The 19406-nt window shown below is 34.3% G+C and overlaps 2 protein-coding genes across 2 annotated transcripts; both read left to right on the top strand.

Annotated features, from left to right (window-relative positions):
* Window positions 1-5301: 5301 nt before the first annotated feature.
* LOC113772594 (hevamine-A-like) lies at window positions 5302-6412 on the top strand. Its single transcript, XM_027317230.1, has one exon. It carries the CDS (start codon window positions 5343-5345, stop codon window positions 6228-6230), a length of 888 nt encoding a protein of 295 aa, XP_027173031.1. The 5' UTR covers window positions 5302-5342; the 3' UTR covers window positions 6231-6412.
* Window positions 6413-14198: 7786 nt separating this feature from the next.
* On the top strand, window positions 14199-15212 carry LOC113770259 (hevamine-A-like). The gene has a single exon (XM_027314675.1). The coding sequence runs from the start codon at window positions 14199-14201 to the stop codon at window positions 15210-15212; it is 1014 nt and encodes a 337-aa protein (XP_027170476.1).
* Window positions 15213-19406: the final 4194 nt, after the last annotated feature.

The following is a 19406-nucleotide window of genomic DNA, read 5'->3' as shown; positions in this document are numbered from 1 at the left end:
GTCCACTGCATTCATTATCACTACATGTGTCTATCTCTGAGCACGTTCCTACGGCACGACCATAATAGATACCATTGCGAAGAAATAAAGGCTGGTGGTGCTCAATACATAAGATTAGCACCAGATGGTACCCGTGAGAGGATCCACACATCCCCATTGTCAGCTCCCATTTGTATTGGTCAACACTATGGAACCCAGATGCTTCTTACAATAACTGTCTGAAGTTTAATGGGGTATATAGTAAGTGAGTTTTGTATGAAGAAATGAGTTTCAAATTTAATTATAGTGATAGTTATAGTTTAGTTAAAGTTGATCAAAGTGAGTTAATGGATACGATAGAACCATTCCATAGATTATGTGATTTAACTTCTTTTCAGTAAGGAATCAATATGTTTACTTACCTATATATGTCATATCTTTAATTAATAATAAATTTTTTTTTCAAAAAATTCCACAAGAAGGAAGAAAAACATACATAGACTGCTCTACCAACCACTCAAGATTTTAAGCAAAATTTGAAATATTGAGCTATTATTTGAAGTTCTTGAGGAAGCTGCTCTGAACCTTCAGAGGAAGCCAACAGGTGCATAATAATACAACATGTTCAAGAGATGGGCATATGCAAGAGGTGGAAGCTGCTCAGAACTTTCAGAGGAATCCAACAAGTGCACAATAATACGCCATTTTCGAGAGATGGACATCTGCATGTGGTGGAAGCTGCTCTGAATTTTTCAGAGGAATCCAACTACTATACTACACATAATATCTGAAAAAGCTGCTGCTTTAGTTCTCGTAACATCGAGTGCTGATAAGTGACTATTTGCACGATCTTTTGATGATATATTTTATCACTTTTAGTCATTTCCAAAGATGTTAATTAATGAAACTAGGTCATTTTGGCTAGGATTGGAGTTAATTGTTAATTAGGATTTTGTTCTGATTTTTGTCCCATTTACTTGTGTGCTTTAATTTTTTTGTGTAGGAGTTGAAAATGATTTGAACTTGGACAAGAAACAAACTCGAGACATGTTAGTAGAATTCCAAACAATTCATAAAGTTGGCAAATTTAAAGAAGTTTCGAACCGAGCTTGAATTGAGCGAAGAATAGAGAAACTTGACGAACAAGAAATAGAGGCTGAATTCCTGCAAGAATCCATGATCGGATTATCCGCTGGATTCAAAGCAGAAGCTTCAACTTTGGAGCAAGAGATTGTGGAAGAAACAGGGTATGAATCCATCCTAGAATCCTGCCAAAACTTGCTTAACTTGATTTCAACTTCATTATTTCACTACGTTTGATGGATGATTTGTAGAAGATTTGCAGCTGTAAAGAAAAGATTCTAACCTTAATTCTTGACTTTGTTTCACCTATACATACATGTTTCTTGGACGATAAAAGGGTTCTAGTTTTTAGCATTAGGAGTACATATTTTTCTCTCTTTAAAGGGGAGAAACTTGTAGGAGAACTTGGAGAAACATTCATTGCAACAATCCCATTTGGGAGGATTAATAGAAGATTGTTGGAAGTTTTGTTCACTTTTGGCTAAACTTTTCTCAACTTTTTGTTTATTTTGATCAATATGAGTTGTTTCAATGAATCTCTGGGCTTATCTACTTTATTTTCTATATTGAACTAAATTCTAGATCTAGAGAGTAGATGAACTAATGATTTCTTAACTATGTGCTGAATCTACTTTTGTTGCATCTTGTACTAATTTGTCTATTTATTCATGCTTTAACTCTTATAATTACCATCCTAGGTCAATTGATAGCAAAGATTCGAGTACAAAGTAGCCGTACCCAAATAAGCAATTGATTAATAAATTCTCTTAAATTGATTATTGAAATAAAAATTGTATTCTGATCGAAAATTATACCACTTATTTGTCAATTAATTGTGCCACGTAATACAGGAAATTCCATCTCTAGTTGGCTATTTGGATTCGTCAAATGTGGCAGTGGTTCATCTCCCTCTGAATTCTGATAGGAAGAGAATACTGCTGGCGGGATATCTCTATTCATCCAAATGCACTCACACGCACCAGCTCAAGAAAAGAGCTTTGACATAACTCTTTTCTCTTTTTTTTTTTTTTTTGGAAGGATGTTAGGACAACAAATTCAGTCTCGAATTATCTAACGTCTATAAATCATTTACTTTAAATTGCCAAATTGTACGTATACGTAACGGAACCAAGATAAATCATTAACATAGAGGATTAGTACATAAATTGTGTTTGGCAAACTAACTTAATTGTTATCAAAATTATTTATCACTTGAACTGGACTGTTGGACAAACTGGTACCAAGAAAGATACAAACAATTTCAGAATTTGAAGACACAAAACTTGAATTTGGTACCCAAGGGATTTATCCTTTCTTACGCCACAAATAAAAAGATCAATTACGGGCGTTTTAAACCTTACCCATCCGCTGCTAAAGAAAAATCTTTTTAAAATAACTTTCTCTTTTGCATGGGGCAGGGATCCCAACCCCTATTTTACTGAAACCTAACTTCCAATTATATGTATATATTTGTTGTGGATGTAGAGAGTTATTTGGGGAAACTCATTATAAACATTAGCAATGGGAACCGTTATTGGTATTGTTCTAAAATTCCTATCAATTTTGTACATTTGTGATCAGTTTGATATCAGATTTTACATCAGATTGGCTGTTGCTCCAAACAGGGGATCGATTATAGCGTAATTTCGAGGAAATTGGGGGTCTTTTGTTTTGTTAGGTGTCGTCCGCTGGCTGCACGTGGGAAATTGGTGGTGTTCAATGAGGTAGCCTTTGCAAGTTGACAAACTGTCCTGTTTTCGTACGGTTGGCTAATTTACCGCGGATTTGTTATCTTGTCTCCCTTTACTTTCGTCAGCACTCAAACATGGGAAGTTTCCAATTTTTTTTTTTGGGATTTATTGCTGCAATCTACACCTACTCATACTGCTACTCTAATTTATACTACGAGGGATGACTCAACAGAGTCATGGAGAATTGACGTGAACTGAATCACTGTCGGATCATACGAGTAAAAGAGATAACCATATAAATATAAAAGAAGTCACATTAAGTGATAATTTTTTTTTAAAAAAGTAAAATTTAAATTCTTGATCTCTCATATATGTGGTGACCTACTATTCTAGAGGAAGTTTTCCTTTTCTTGTCACAAAATTGTTTGCCGGAGCACAGGTACGGTTCCAACCAGTATACTAAACTAAAGAAGACAAGAAATCGGTGACCACAAAAAAAAAAAAAAAAAACCTTTGAAGAAGATACCCAAGTAGCATACGGTGCCAACCAGTATACTGGGAAAGACAAGAAATCAGTAAAATGTTTAAAATAAAGAAAATAAATAGCTGTAAGGATAGATCACTTCTTCACAAAAAGATTATGTGTTCAAATTTCACAGTTAATTTAAAAATTATACTAATGAACGACCTGTGTGAATCTCTGTATGTGACCTATGATTTTAGAGTCACATCTTGATCCATAATAATGATCAGAATCGAACCCGCTCAAATTTTTTATTACCAAAAAAAAAAAGATGCTGTTGACGTGGTTCATGTGGTTTTATCGCGACAAGTCATTACGAAGAACGCACCTGCTGCATTCATTAGCCCAGTCTGAACTCTGAATGAATGCATGCATGGATCAAAATCAGCCCGTGACGACTGACGAGATCCCCCCACAAATAGTTTCGTACGACCGCCACCCGTCGTTTCAACTCCAGCATCTCACACTCCTAAAGGATGATCAACGGTTAGATTTTGAATTGGATGCAATAGCAATCCAGTGGTGCACAGACAGCTGCACCAATGTCTAAGAAGTTTACGTGCACCTAACAGAATAAAAAACCTCCAAGTTGCTGGAAATTACGCTACAATCGATCCACATTCACTGTTCATAAAGCCATTCACGCTTTTAGTATTTTTTTTTTGCTTTATATATACATGTACATGTATATATGTATGTATGTATATATATATATATGTATATTTATATATATATGTATGTATATATATATACACATATATATGCATGTATATATTATATATATATTTTGGTTTATATATATGTGTGTGTATGTATATGTATATGTGTGTATTATATAACACACACATATACACATATATATGCACACATGCATATATACATATGTATATGTGCATATACATATATATATACATATATATATATTCATGTGTGTGTATATCTATATTATATATATATACACACAAATATATACATATATATATACACATGAATATATATATATGTATATATATGTATGTATGTATGTATGTATGTATATTTAAAACAGCTCAAGTGAGCCAAATCTTTAGGTTACAAGCATATTATCTCCAGATAGTAAACTGACTGAGGACCAATTCGTGTTTTCACTTTTCAATTGGTTTTTGACATAGCATCGTGTGGTCCCAAGCCCAATTATACGGACACATTTGGCGTTTGTGTGCGTGAGAGTACGAGCGAGTGCTATTTTTTTTTTTTTTTTATCAGTAACGATACATTTATATAATTTATTTTATTCTAATCTAAGGAGGAGGGGGAGTCTAAGGAGGCTGTTTGTAGGAGCTAGTGAGTATACAGACCCAACTAAAGTAAGGAAATGCTATGACATAACCAGGGGCAGATTTAAGGTGGGGGCACGGGCCCCCACTGCCCCCTTAAATTTCTATAATACTTATACAATTTTGACATAATTTTAAGTGTGCCCCCAGAGTTTTTTTTAGAAAAGATGTGAAAGAATGGGTCACAAAATTTAGTTTAGTTACTTATATTGAGAAAAATATACTTCATGAAGTTCAAAATGAGAAAGTTGTAAATCATTATCAAAATATAAAAACTCGTCGTGAGCAATTATAAATAGTTTAGTTTGTTTTTAAAATAAAATTATTATTACATTAATAATTTTGAATTCGTCTTTTTATGTTTTTCATGATTTTTTATGGAATATACGTATCATTTGTACTTGTTGGTGAATTTTTTTTTTTTTTGCTTAAAAAACTAGAAAAATAGTAGATAAAAAATTTTAGTGTTATTTTTGCCCCCACTAAGATTTTTTTTTGGCTCCGCCACTGGACATAACTCTTAAATTTTTTACTTAACTCTTAGATTTTTTTCGTTACAAGTGAGATTCGAACCCTCATCTACAGTGCAAGGAGAGACTTGGCAACTGAGCCATTGGCCCAGTGGTTGAGCGAGTGCTATTTCGCACACGTTGGATTTGGCACCTGAGGTGAATTCTTTCTATAAATGGTCCGTCATCCGGATGCCAAAACCACCACTCCAAAACAGCTAAAACAGCTGAAAAACTATCAATGGCTGCTAATTTACGACCTCTGTTCTTAGCAATAATATCCCTGCTGACGATTTCATGCTTGATCAGGTCCTCAGAAGGCTCCGTAGCTGGGATCTACTGGGGCCGAAGCTCTCGTGAAGCAAACCTGAGTGAGATATGCACCAACAGTACCTACGAAATCGTGGTTATCGCCTCCCTTAAATTTGTCGGTTACCAAGCAGTCTTGGAGTTGGATCACCATTGCGACCCAAGCATCAACGGCAGCTGCGCCTTCCTAGGTGCTCAGATAGAATCCTGCCAGAGCAAAGGCATCAAGGTGTTTGTTTCCCTTGATGGGAGGCCTGACTTTTGTTCCCGTGATGTTCAATATGTTGCAGAACATATCTGGAACAATTTTTTGGGTGGTCAGTCAGACTCCCGTCCTTTCGGTGATGCCGTTGTAGATGGAATAGATTTCCATATTCAAAGCGGATCAAACAGGTATTTGGATGCCCTCGCTGAGACACTCTCGAAGTATAGCACAACTGACAAAAAGGTGTACTTATCTGCAGCACCACGATGTCGCATTCCTGACTATTATCTTGGCACTGCTATAAAAAAAGGCCTCTTTGACTACGTGTGGGTGCAATTTTTCGAGGAACCTTCATGCGATTACAGTTCGGGCAATATCACTAACCTCTCCATAAGTTGGGAAGAATGGCATAGTTATGTACCCGATAATACTGCATTGTTCCTGGGATTAACTGGAATTTCTGGCGTCGAAGGCTACATCAAATGTCGCGACCTCAGGAATGTGGTTATTCCCTATGTGGAGCAGTATTCCAAATATGGAGGGCTCATGGTGCTTGAGGGCACAACCTATTGCGGTCATTATGATGAAATAATCAGGCCTTATGTTAAACTCTGATGTTCTGGCTTATGATCAAAAGTCCATGATAATAATATTCTAAGCCATCAACTGAGTTCCTCTCGTTGTCTACTGAGAGTTCAAATGTAGTCCTGGTTGTTTGCCAGATATGTATAATAATGGGTTATGAAATCCCAAATTAAATAAAATGTTGGAGGATAAATATTGTGTTTTGCGTTCTCTATATATTGCATGAACAGGTACAAGATTTGGACTTCAAGTTTTGGTGGGGTGGGAGGTCAACTTTCAAACCTTGCCTTCCATTATTTACCACAATATGTGGTTTCCTTAAATTCATACAGGTGCCACGTATTCATTTGGTTCGGTGGTGTTTCAATCCCCATTAATTCCCCGTAGGTTCAATTAAACATCTCCCTTTGATTAGGCTAGAGTAAGAATAGGAGAAGTACAAATAAGTGACGAATGAAAAAAAAAAAAAAAGCAAAGATCTTGACAACTCACAAGAATAGGAGAAGTACAAATAAGTGACGAATGAAAAAAAAAAGAAAAAAGCACAAGATCTTGACAACTCACAAACTATAGTATACTAATTTGGACAACCATTTGCGCCTTCATTCCGCAGCATATTTTAGATTGGTTTTAGAGCGGATGAAATCAGGGCTTATTAATTTTCTTACTAGACTAAAAAAAAAAAAAAAGCACAAGATCTTGACAACTCACAAGAATAGGAGAAGTACAAATAAGTGACGAATGAAAAAAAAAAGAAAAAAGCACAAGATCTTGACAACTCACAAACTATAGTATACTAATTTGGACAACCATTTGCGCCTTCATTCCGCAGCATATTTTAGATTGGTTTTAGAGCGGATGAAATCAGGGCTTATTAATTTTCTTACTAGACTAATTTTTCAACGGATTAAAGGTAATTCGGTGATGATGGTTTTTTTTTTTTTTAAAAAAAAAAAGGTTAAAAAAAAAGGCTCCCAAACAGCCCTCTAACCTTTTTTTTTTTGAACCACTTTTTGTCATTTAACTTCAATACAAACAGTAATTGTTGTCCTTTTGTTTTGGGTCAACTTGGTCGTCCAACTTTTACTAAGCAATTTAAGAGGGGCAAAGTGGTCAAGTTATATTTTTGATGACTGTGCCAAGTGTTAAAATTGATTAGAAAAAACAAAATGAAAGCCCATAAATTTGCAAAGCATACAAATCAAGTAGGGAAAATTAGATGACCAAACTGGACCAATAATAATGAGGAGTAGTTAAGAGACAATATTTCCTCAAATTAAATTGGATGGGCCAAATAGGTCTATTAATAAAAGTTAAAAGACGATATAGTCCCAAATTAAAGATGAATTATCAAAAGTCGCTCAATTAAAAAAATTGGTAGACTATTTGGGTCATTTGCCCTTATTTTGTATATAAAACTTCAATTGATCATACAAACCAAACATCAAAGAAAAATGACCAACCCTCACATTAGCGGGTAGGTTACTCGTACTAAAGGACTACAATTCCACAACTGATGCAAGGCAAATATGACTGTCATATACCAATGGACACAATGCAGATAAAACCCTCCTCTTTCTTGCAAATCTCGACAGGGTTTGGAGTCATGTTCAAACACAGAATTATGCTAACGTTCCAAGACACAGATCTTCAAATGATTTAGGGTTATCGTTTTCAATTCTAGCATCGTGAACTGAGATGCACAAGCATTTCATAAATTGCTGAAGTACAAAACCTTGGCTTTGTTTTAAGCTGAGGTATTGACCACACAATGAACATTCTGTTGCCAAACCACAGGGGCTAAAAGATAATTACCCAAAAAAAAATTTGCTTGATAAAATATAAGGAAATCTAAGAAATAAACCCTAAGATATGGTGTTTATAGAGTAATAGTATCTAAAACCGAGTACAAAACAAAGCAAAAAAATTGCGTCTGGCACTGACCCTTAAGGCTAAACAGGCTCGGATCCTGCACTCTGTTGAATTCAGAATTGACCTCAATCCACACTTTTGAGGTGGCTCAAGATCCCGTATTGAGGTTCACATGCATTTGGCACTGGATCAGTTAAGATTTTTTTGCACAAGCTTATTTTCAAGGCCTTCTTGCTCACAATTTCAAGACACAATCTCTCTCACAAACACACAAAACCTTCTCTAACACATTTCTATCTATCAAACATTTATTTTTCACATATAAACACGTGCTTTTCCTCTCATACATGCACGCTTTCTGAAATTAATTCAATGTAAAGTTAAAGCATGATTGTATTAAACCATATACTGCACATGGAAAAGAAAATTTCTTTTAGGCCATATGGAAAAGAATATGTATACTCCATTTTCAAGTTCAATTGATTATCAAACATATATAACTTTAGAAACTGAGTAAGTTAAGATTCAACACTTAGAATTTCAATCTTCAAATCTCATACTCTAGTTTTCAGTTTTACCAACCCCCGAGCAATTATGATATATTCTTGAGAATAAAATGAGAAACTAGAAAGGAAAGAGGAAAACCCAAAATTAAAAGAATTGAAAGGCTAAAAAAATTGTATTTTAGGAAAGTGATTTGAATATTTTTTTTAATCATTTAAGAAGAAGATAGATCTCTGCAATTCCTCTTTTTTAATTTCAATCATTAAGGTGCAGATTTTTGTGGGAAAGAGGAAGAATTAAATAAAGAAGAAAGAGAAAAAGAAATAAAAGAAAGGAAAACAAGGTAAATAAAAAGTCAAAATAATGCAAGGGCAATTTTGTCCTATAGGGGGTTAAGTGAGCAAAATTAAAGGTTAGGGGGTAAACTAAGAAATAGGGTATATCTTAAGGGGATTAAATGTGATTAACCCTTTCCATTTTGTTTCTGTACTTTTGTTCTGTTTTGTTTCGTTTTGTTTCATTAATGATGTAAATAGGTGTAATATATTGGTTGGGTTGAATTTAGATTGTGGCATAGGCTGATTGACATTTTTTTTCTTGGGCTTACTTATTGTTTTACCTTGTCTTGTTTGTGAAATTGGACATGCAGTAAAATACAAGTTTAGTTAGTTTTAAGGGTTATTATCACTTTACCCCCTTAACGTTTAGTGCTACTATCAATTTCCCCCATAACATTATTTTTTAGTCATTTTACCTCCAAGACTAACGGTCAAACTTAACGGACTTTGTTAATTAAAGTGAAAAGACATGTTTAACCCTTAAAATTATTATCACTTTACCCCCATAAAATATAGTTTCATTATCAATTTACCCCCTAGAGTTATTTTTTAGGCAATTTATCCTACCATTAAACCAACTAAGCTAGTTAAAAAACTTTAGAAGAAAATACCCTCCTCTTTGCATAATAAAAATAATAAAAAATTTAGAGTGACACTTCTCCTTTTTAGTATCAAGAAAAAAAATCAAAGTATTAATTTCTTTCTTCTTGACAATCTTATTAATATTGAAAAAAAATAGAATGATGGAGAGGAGGAGAGGGAGGGGGAGAGAGCTCAATTCTTTTTTTAAAAATTACAAATAAGAAAGAATTAAATACTTTTATTATTTTAAAATTATTTCACTTTTTTGTTTATCACCAAATTCCAATCCTAATTTTGACAACCTTAAAGTAATACGATAATGTTAGACTTTTCTTTATTTTGTTTTTTTGTAAAATCTAATTTTTTGTCTCATTCTTTCCTATCTCTTTTTCTTTTCCTAGTATTAATAAATATGAAAAAAAGAAATTTGAGAAAACCCTTTTGTTTTTATGTTTTTGGATCTATTAAAGTGAAAAAAAGGAAGAATAACCATTTCAACTTTTTTATTTTTAATTATATATAAAAAAGGTAAATATATTAAATTTTTTTTGACCATACTAGCTAGATTAACGATGAGGTAAAATGCCTAGAAAATAATGTTAGAAACTGAAGTGATTGTATCACTATAATCTAAACGAATAAAGTGATAAAAACAATGTAGTAATGCTATAAAATAAAAGGGTATTTTTGTCCAAAATTTCTTAACATGTTGAGTTGAATTATTTATGGGGGTAAAGTGATTAAAATATAACGTTAGGGGGTAAACTGATAGTAGTGATATAGTTTAAGGAGATAAAGTGATAATAACCCTAGTTTTAATGGAATAACTTTGTTGAGATTTAAGGCCTGTTTGGAAGTTGAGTTTTACTCAAGTTTGTTTTATACTAGATTTTTACCAACTTCATCTACAGTAATCTAAAAAAATTTCTCAAAGTTTTTTATCTACACACTTCAAAATACCCAAAACACAAAAAAAAAAAAAAAAATCCCCTTCCCCTTTTCTTCTTCTTCCTCCCCCACCCCAACCTACCACCACCTTTGTCGCTGGCCACCACTTCCGCCGCCGGCTCCAGCGCCGATCACCTCTTCCGGTGCCGGTTTTTTTTTTTTTTTCCTTTCTTCCTCTCCCCCGCCATCCTCCCTTTTGCCCGATTTTGATCCTCCCCCTTTTTTTTCTCCCTTTCCCTCTCCCCCACCACCCTTCCCGTCAAGAAATGTAGAAGACCATATGCAAAAGGAAGCCTTAAACGTCTAATGTCGACTGACTAGCTAGAAGCATAATTCTTGAGCTGCACAGCTATTTCAAGCAAATAGTCGCAAAGCTGTTTTGGCTTAGAGATCATGACCATATGATCTGCACCGTCTATTACTCTAACCAAATCGGGCGGATTATTTTGTACCATCCACCTTTGAAGATCAACTGGTATGGCGGGGGAAGGGGAGGAAAGGGAGAGAGGGAAAATTGCAAAAAAAAAAAAATTCTGTTGCTGCTTCATCTGTCGACAAGAGAAGGAGAGGAGAGGGGAGGAGAGGGAAAGGGAAAATTGGAAAAAAAAAGTTTCTGTTGCTGTAAAACTCAAGTGCCGGCAGGTAAAGCAGCTGCGGCGAGGGAAGGGGGAAGGGGAAGGGAAGATGGGCGGAGATGGGTGGTGGGGGAGGGAGAAGAAGGGTGGCGGGGTAAGGAAGGGGAAGGGGAGAGGGGAGGAGAGGGGGAGAGGGAGAGGGAGAAGAGGGCTGACGGGGGAAGGAGAGGGAGGGGTGGCGGGCAGGAGAGGGGGAGAGAAAAAAAGCAAAAAAAAAAAAGAGAAAGAAAGTTGCTGCTTCATTGGCAGTTTCGGGAGAGGGAACGGGGGAGGGAAGGGGGAAGGGGAAGGGAGAAGAAGCGGGAAGAGAGGAAGGAAAAGAAAAAAGAAAGAAAGAAAAAAAGAAAGAAAAAGAAAGAAAGAAAAGGAAAAGCAAAAAAAGTTTTTTTATCTTACAAAAAGTTTTTCTACAACTTCTACAGTGATCTACAGTAAAGTTTTATACAAACACTCAAAAAACTCACCTTCCAAACGGGGCCTTAAGTTTGAGTTATTTTTGGCTGGGCTTGTTATTTCACTATAGTCAGACTACATGCATTCTGTTCAAGTTACTTAGATAGTGTTGTTTGGGCCAAGAGACTCAGCCCACTGTCCAGATTCGTTATGTTATGGATTGGGTTAGAGAATATGGACCAAGATTTTGTTTTCTATTTTCTTTATTTTTCTTTTAATATGTAGTTTTAGACATATTATGTGTTTTAGGAATTATTTAATTTTTAAAAAAATTTTTGTTTGTGTCGCTATATTTGCTGAATTTTATCTAAGTCCACAACAAATATTTATAATTTGACCCCTAACTTTTGCTTAATTATGTCAGGACTCAAAAATTGTGGAAATGGATACGTTTCTTCCGTTTAGAGTCTTAATCTCTCTTTATGATGTTTATGCATATTTTGGTGAATTAATTCTTGATTTCTAAGTATAATTAGAATTTAAATAAACTTGTTAAGTTTAAATTTTCAATATGGCAAATTTAGAAACTAGTGTAAATATTTGTTTGGTTTGATGGCTTAAAATTACTTTCAGTGATTAAATTAATCTAGTTTTGAGTAGATTATCGATAATAAGGATAGTAAAACTAATTTTATAGAATTTGCATTTTTGGCTCCTAGATTCTTAAAATTTATATTTTTGCCCCAAAACTTTTACTTTTCTCACTTTGGACCTTAGGAATCTTTATTCATGTTTGTGATTTTAATTTATCACTTGTTTCATGATATTAGTGAGTTTCATTTAAATGAATTGAGTTTTTTATCTCTAATAATTAATTGTCAATTAAATTGGTGTTTTGACGCATTTGTTAATCTTGAGTAATTTATAACATTTTTCTTCTCATTTAGCCATTACTTCAAAAGAGAGGTACTCTTATTATCCTTTAAATTCTTATCATGTGCTCTTATGTACTTCTACGTGTTTATATGCTTTATGTATTTTTCTTTTATTTATTTATTTTAAGCTTTTATCCATTTCTATGTTTATTTAAATTCAAGTCTTATAACTATTTATTCTATGTTGATTATGCTCTATATGTTTTATTATTAATAAATAATGAGTGCATGATGTCACCACATTACGTTAACGCTCGTTGTGGCTTTTCTCTCCACTTCCTCACCAGTTAGACACTAGTGAGAACTTGTAAAAATGGGTGAGTCCTATACTAGATCTTTAACCCATCCACATGTTAAATTTATACTTTGTGTGACATTTATTGTATTTTCATGCATTTTTTTTTCTATTTTAGGTTATTTTCTAACATTTGCATGATATGCTCTCTTATATTATTCCCTCACTCTTATATGCATGAAGTATATCATTCAGACTTCCATTTCACTCTTATATGCGTGAACTATATCATTCGGACTTCCATTTCACGTAGGAAATTAGAACATAGATTGGTCCATTTGCTTGTTTAGATTAGAAGAGTTATCCTTCGAATATGGGAAATGGGCGAGTATGACTTTTTAACTTTAGCACACTATTATCCCTTTATAAGAAAAAAATTATGTCACGAGTTTTAGCTTTCCATACTCATTATGTTGCATTCCTCTCTTTTAGGTTAGGAATGTTTATCTATATAGCATAATTTTCTTTTCTTCAAATATTATCTTTTGCATTTTCATTATGTTGCATTCCTCTCTTTTAGATCAGGTATATTTATCTATATATATAGCATGATTTTCTTTTCTTCGAATATTATCTTTTGCATTTTCATTACCTTTTCAAGACATCACATCCATATAGATGCATTCGAATGTGATAAATTTAAAGGTTAGATTAGAAAAATTTTTCACTAAATCTTTCAACTAACTTTTGCTAAATTGAAAGGGTGCCGTAGATTCAAGTCAATTGAATCTTTGCCTTCCCTTTTTTAACCATGACTTTCGAAACTTTTTCACTTGTTTTCAAAGACCTGGATTTGTCTAAAAGGATTTTATTCATTTTTTTGGTTAAAAATATTTTTTAGTGAATTGGTACGCCTAAAATCAATACCAAATGGTCGTTATCTTTTTCTAAAACTGGAGTGTATTATGTCAAGATTTTCTTGAGTTTATGAAGTGTATTATTCTTAGTTTATTTGTGTAAATAGTGTGATTGGTGTGGTTGATGAATATGGAGTTTTTCTTATGATTTTCCCCTTAGTTCTAGAATGCTTTGTTCAACAATCACGTACCTATACAAATAAAAAACACAATCAATAGGTTTTCGGAATACATTCGCTGAATATATATTTTCACGCTCTGAAAAAAAAGAAAATTTTAATAAATTTAGCTTTTGGGAATTTTCTTTACAAAGTGACAAAATTTGAGAAATGACTCGGAATTAAGATCGGGTTGGTATAAGATAGTGGTCCCAAGCGCAATTATACAGTAAAAGGGAGGCATTTGACGTTTCTGTACGTACATCTTTGAATTTGCAAGGCTTTTATCTTCAAAGGGACATTTTCAAGTGTCTGCTGATGCTGAATAGTAACTATTCTCAAATTTAGCAAGAATATGAATAAGTAAGTATTCGGCACATGTTGAATTTGGCGCCTAGGATGAACTCTTCTATAAATGGTCCATCATTTAGCAGCCAAAAGCACCACTGCATAGCCGCTACAACACCTGAAAAAATATTTAATGGCTGCTAGATTACTACCCTTGTTCTTAGCTATAATATCCCTGCTGATGATTTCGTCCTTGATCAGGTCCTTAGAAGGCTCTGGAATTGGGATCTACTGGGGCCAAAATGGTGACGAAGGAGACCTGTATGAGACATGCAACAGACGCACCTATGACTACGTGATTATTGCCTCTCTAGCAACTTTTGGCAGTGGCCAAACACCAGTCTTGAACTTAGCTGGCCATTGTATCCCAAGCCCCTGCACCTTCCTAAGTTCTCAGATCCAATTCTGCCAGAGCCTAGGCATCAAAGTGTTTCTTTCCCTTGGTGGGGGTGGTAGTGGGAGGCCTGTTCTTTCTTCCCCGGATGATGCTCGCGAAATTGCAGCCCATCTCTGGAATAATTTTTTGAGTGGTCAGTCATACTCTCGTCCATTAGGTGATGCTATTTTAGATGGTATAGACTTTGATATTGAAAGTGGATCAAACTTGTATTGGGATGATCTCGCCTGGGCACTCTCGAATTATAGCACACCTGAAAGAAAGGTGTACTTATCTGCAGCACCACAATGTCCCCTTCCTGACTATTACCTTGACCGTGCTATCAGAACTGGCGTCTTTGACTACGTGTGGGTGCAATTTTACAAGAATCCTCCTTGTCAGTATAGTCTAGGCGATACTAATAACCTCTTCAATAGTTGGAGTGAATGGGCTTCATATCCAGGCGTTAATACATCATTCCCAGCTGTTAATACATCATTAAGCCTGGGATTACTTGCAGCTCCTGAGGCCGCACCTAGTAGCGGTTACATCCCACCTCAAGTGCTAATTGATCAGGTTCTTCCCTTTGTGGAGCAGATTTCCAACTATGGAGGGGTCATGCTATGGAGCAAATACTATGACACTTATTACAGTGAGTTAATCAGGTCCTATGTTAACCCCGATGTTCTGGCTTATGATAAAAAAGTCCATGATGAAGTTCTATGCCATCGACTAAGTTCCTCTCGTTATCTATTGAGAGATGAAATGTAATCCGGGTTGTTTGCCAGATAAAGTATAATAATGGGTTATGAATTCCCAAATTAAAGAAAAATGTTGGAGGATGAATATTGTTGCTGAGTTAAGAAAAAATTTGATTTCTTCTACTGTAAAAAATGGTGGTACCATTCTCTGTTTCAATACCCTTCAATCCAATAGTTCAGCACCAATTTGATTTATCTGATGATCCTCAACAACTGAGTACTTCACAAAAAATGTTTTGCACTAATTCCGACAGCCCAAAATCTCAAGACTAATCTTAGAGTCTGACTCTTGATATCAGTTGTAGAACTCTAATTTCATATTCTATTGAACTAAACAAAAGCCGTGTAGAGAAAACAGGCAGCTCAGCATTGCTTGGAAATTTAACCAATCCATTTTTTCTTAAAGTTTTCTGTTGCTATATATAGACGTTTGCATTTGTTTGTATTGGTTCTCTGAGGCTGATGATTAAAGGTGGTTTTGGATTTCTCTTAAATTGTGGAAACTCCATTGCCTCCCTATTAATAAAGCTCGAGCTTATTCAAAAAAAAAAAAAAAAAAAAAAAGAAACTCAACAAATTGCAAAGATATAGAATTGAGAAACTAAACAATTGCACAAAAACATGTGGAGTTGTCCTTCTCCTATTTTAGATTTGTATTTGATTGGTTGCTTGATGTATTTTTTTTTTTATAAACAATCGACAACAGAGGTAAGTTTCTCTACCGATCAATTAAATTATATTACATTTATCTTTTTTTTTTTTTTAAAATTTCAGTTGAACTTAATAAGTGGAAGAGATCTCATGGTGTATGTAAACTGAAAGGGACAAGATAATTGATATATATATATGTGTGTGTGTGCATTTGAGTGGAATTTTATAAGTTGGAGAGACCACGTCGTGTTTGTAATCTCACGAGGGATACCATTGAATAAAAAAATTAATTACGGAGCAATAAGACAAGTAATTAGGTTAAAACATGACAAATTTTTTCATCAAGAATGAGACAATCAATGAACGAGGTAGCCTGAAATAATAGAGGCTTTGAATACTTATATCCTCACCTAATTTCAGGACTGGAATTCAGCTTAGATATCTCGTGTTCAAAATGTTTTATTGCATGTGTAGAATGTGCATTTCCACGATATCTAATCTAATCATTTCATACTCTTCATTTCCTAGTAAGATTGTGATTTGCAAAAAAGATTGTTCATGTGTCAATCTCTAGTTTGTTTTTTTTTTCCCTCTCCATTGGGCCACGTTAGTAAATTGACATCGCAGGGAGTGGACCCCGTAGACTATTCTCCACCCCCCACAACTTGCTGGCAGCAAGGCTTGAATCAGGGATCTAAGGCTCCATCTTCAGCAACCTCAACCACCAGACCAAGCCCTGGAGGGCTTTGTTTCAATATATATTTAAAACATGTTCTCTTTAAGTTGATGGATGTGCATTTCCTTGTTAGCTAGGCCCTATGCATCCATCTGAACCTAATCATTCGGAAAATTTGAGCACTCTTTCTTTTTTTGTTCATTTCTTGATTCCACTTTCTTCTCATATATCAGTAGCTCTTCCTCTTAATCAACAGATTCAACACTTGTACGACCTTCAAAGAAACTTGATTTATGTATCAGAAAACGGTAATTTGGGCAAAACTGTAAAAATATTTAACGAATGATCAAGGTAACAGTAAATGCAGACTCCAAAAATGGCATTAATTTGGTGCTCTAATCTGCAGTACATGATCTTAACCTAGGATAATGAATTATAGTTAAACATGAAGGACCAAATGAACAAATAAATTTGATCTTCTTATAAATAACGGCAACATCTTTGGCTTTCCGCTGTCTCCAACCATAATCAATATCAAGTTGTTTTTTTTTTAATTTTTTTCCTGGTAATGATAATCAACATCAAGTGGCACAGCTGACAATGCAAAACCTTTCTACATCAAATTTCTTTTGGTTTTCATCTTAATGCATTGATTACACTTAATAAGCTAATAGAAATAACAGTTGTCGGACTAGCCAACATCATCCTATCCTATCAACCTACGATGTTGAAAGAACATTAATGTAAACAGTGGTTAGGTGATGAAAATTGGATTTGCCTTTGTAAATGAGTCTGCAAATTATGTTAGAATATTATTATGGTGCGTTTCATGACCACATGATAAGATACCACAAATACTTAATTGTTTCTTTCATCAATTGTTTGACAAATTATTACGTAGGACAAGTTACCACACGGGTAAGCTATCATGAATAGTTAATTGTTTCTCTCATCAATTAAATGACAAATAATTATGTAGGGCATGTTACTACACGTAATATGCATAGACAGATAAGTATAGAATTTGATAAACATAACAACTGACATGATTAATTGTATATAGAATACTGAGCTTTTAGCTGTTTTTTTTTTCTTTTCCTTCATCTGTCTTAAAATTCTTGTATATTGCCCATCGTGCAAAATCTTGACGAATTAAGGTCAGGTAAGTAAAGTAGTGCTCCCAAAGAAAAAAAATCACATTTTTGTGCATAAATGTTTGGATTGGCTAGTAATCGACAATTTATGCAAGTGTACAGAGTCAATCTCAGTAATAAATTATTTAGAGCATTCTAAGAGTTGAACCTATAGGGAGGAGTTAATTTTCCTACTTTTTTTTTTTTAGTATAAGTGGGAGGTTCGACCTTGAAACTTCTCACTTACGCTATCTTCCTCCAAATCACTCAACCTAGCTCTCCCTCTATTTTTTCTACTTTAATTATTATAAAAACAACAATAAAAGAAAATTTAAGAGATTTGTTATTCACTAACTAAGAACAAATTGAATAGTCAAGTCAAAGAAAATAGGTTGGAGAAAAACAATTGGTAAGAAACTAGAGTTTTGTCGAATTTTGTTCCAGAACTTGAATTAATTTTTCAATTATGTATTAACATACCAAAAACGTATCATACAAAGCTACTTTAGATTATCTTTTAATATATCTAAATTGTATTCAATTAAATCTCATATCTCTCTTGAGACTATAAGTATTCAATTGAACTCTTTAGGATCTTATGTGATTTTAATTACATCATACAAGTCCTAAATTACTCTCATATCTAGGCTAAGTATGTATATATATCTATCTATCTATCTATCTAATACTCGGTTATATAGCCCTTTTTTGTTTATACAAACCATAAAAGCATGATCGTGGTGATCAAACATAAATATGAAATTAAAACAAAATAAATAAATCAAGGCAAAACACCAAGAATTTAACTAAAATAATTAGCCAATATTCCTTCAGAAAAACCTAACCTTAGAAATAATTTAGCTCAACATAGCCATGAATACCAACAAGAATCCAGAGAATAAATATAAGATTAAAGATGAGACTAAGAAAAGCTTCTCAATCTTTATTGCTCTAATCTCCGTCTTGACTGCTTCTTGATTCTTGCGCCTTGATCCTGATTTCTGAAGAAGAATATATAAAAGAGTGAACTAAAGTATTGTCTAATGTTTCTAACCCCTAAAACAAAATAGACAATCCCTATTTATAGCTTCCTAAAGTACAAGTCCAAATATGGTAAGATTAGATCTTGAAGAGTAGGATTTCCGATGATGTTAACCAACTCCTTTTAGAGAAGTTGGCCACTACATTAATTGTAGGGTAGGAGGTCAAGGGTTCAAACCTTGCCTCCCATCAATGCGCCTCTATAAGAGATTTGTTCTAAATCCATACGGGTGCCTGGTGCACCAGACTAGAGCGTAGGGAAGGAGAGAGAAATGGGAATAAAATCTGAGAGGGAAAAATGTGATTGTATTTCTTGTTGTTTAGCCAACGTATTCTGTTTATACAATTCAGCAATCCAAAGATTATTTTTGAATTCTCAAGGTGATTGTACTAATTGTCCCTAAACTTCCCTCCATTCACAATTTAGCCCCTACTCTTGACATTACTTCCCCCATTGAAAACAGCCTTGTCCTCAAGGCTAAAAATCTGGAAATTGACTACTGATGAAGGACTGATCTTCCCAATAGGCCTCCTCTATCCCCAGCTGGTGCCACTGAATGAGATATTGAATAACAGGGACATCATTCATTCCTCATGATAACTCTCCTTTGCAAAACTGCAGCTGGCTGTAGGAGACACTGATCATGGCAGTCAAACTCTGGAAGTGTGGAAGTAGTAGTCTGGTGAGGCCCCAACTTAGGCT

This window comes from Coffea eugenioides, chromosome 5, assembly GCF_003713205.1.
Source record: "Coffea eugenioides isolate CCC68of chromosome 5, Ceug_1.0, whole genome shotgun sequence".
Classification (NCBI taxonomy): domain Eukaryota; kingdom Viridiplantae; phylum Streptophyta; class Magnoliopsida; order Gentianales; family Rubiaceae; genus Coffea; species Coffea eugenioides.
This window is presented reverse-complemented; position numbering and strand designations above follow the sequence as displayed.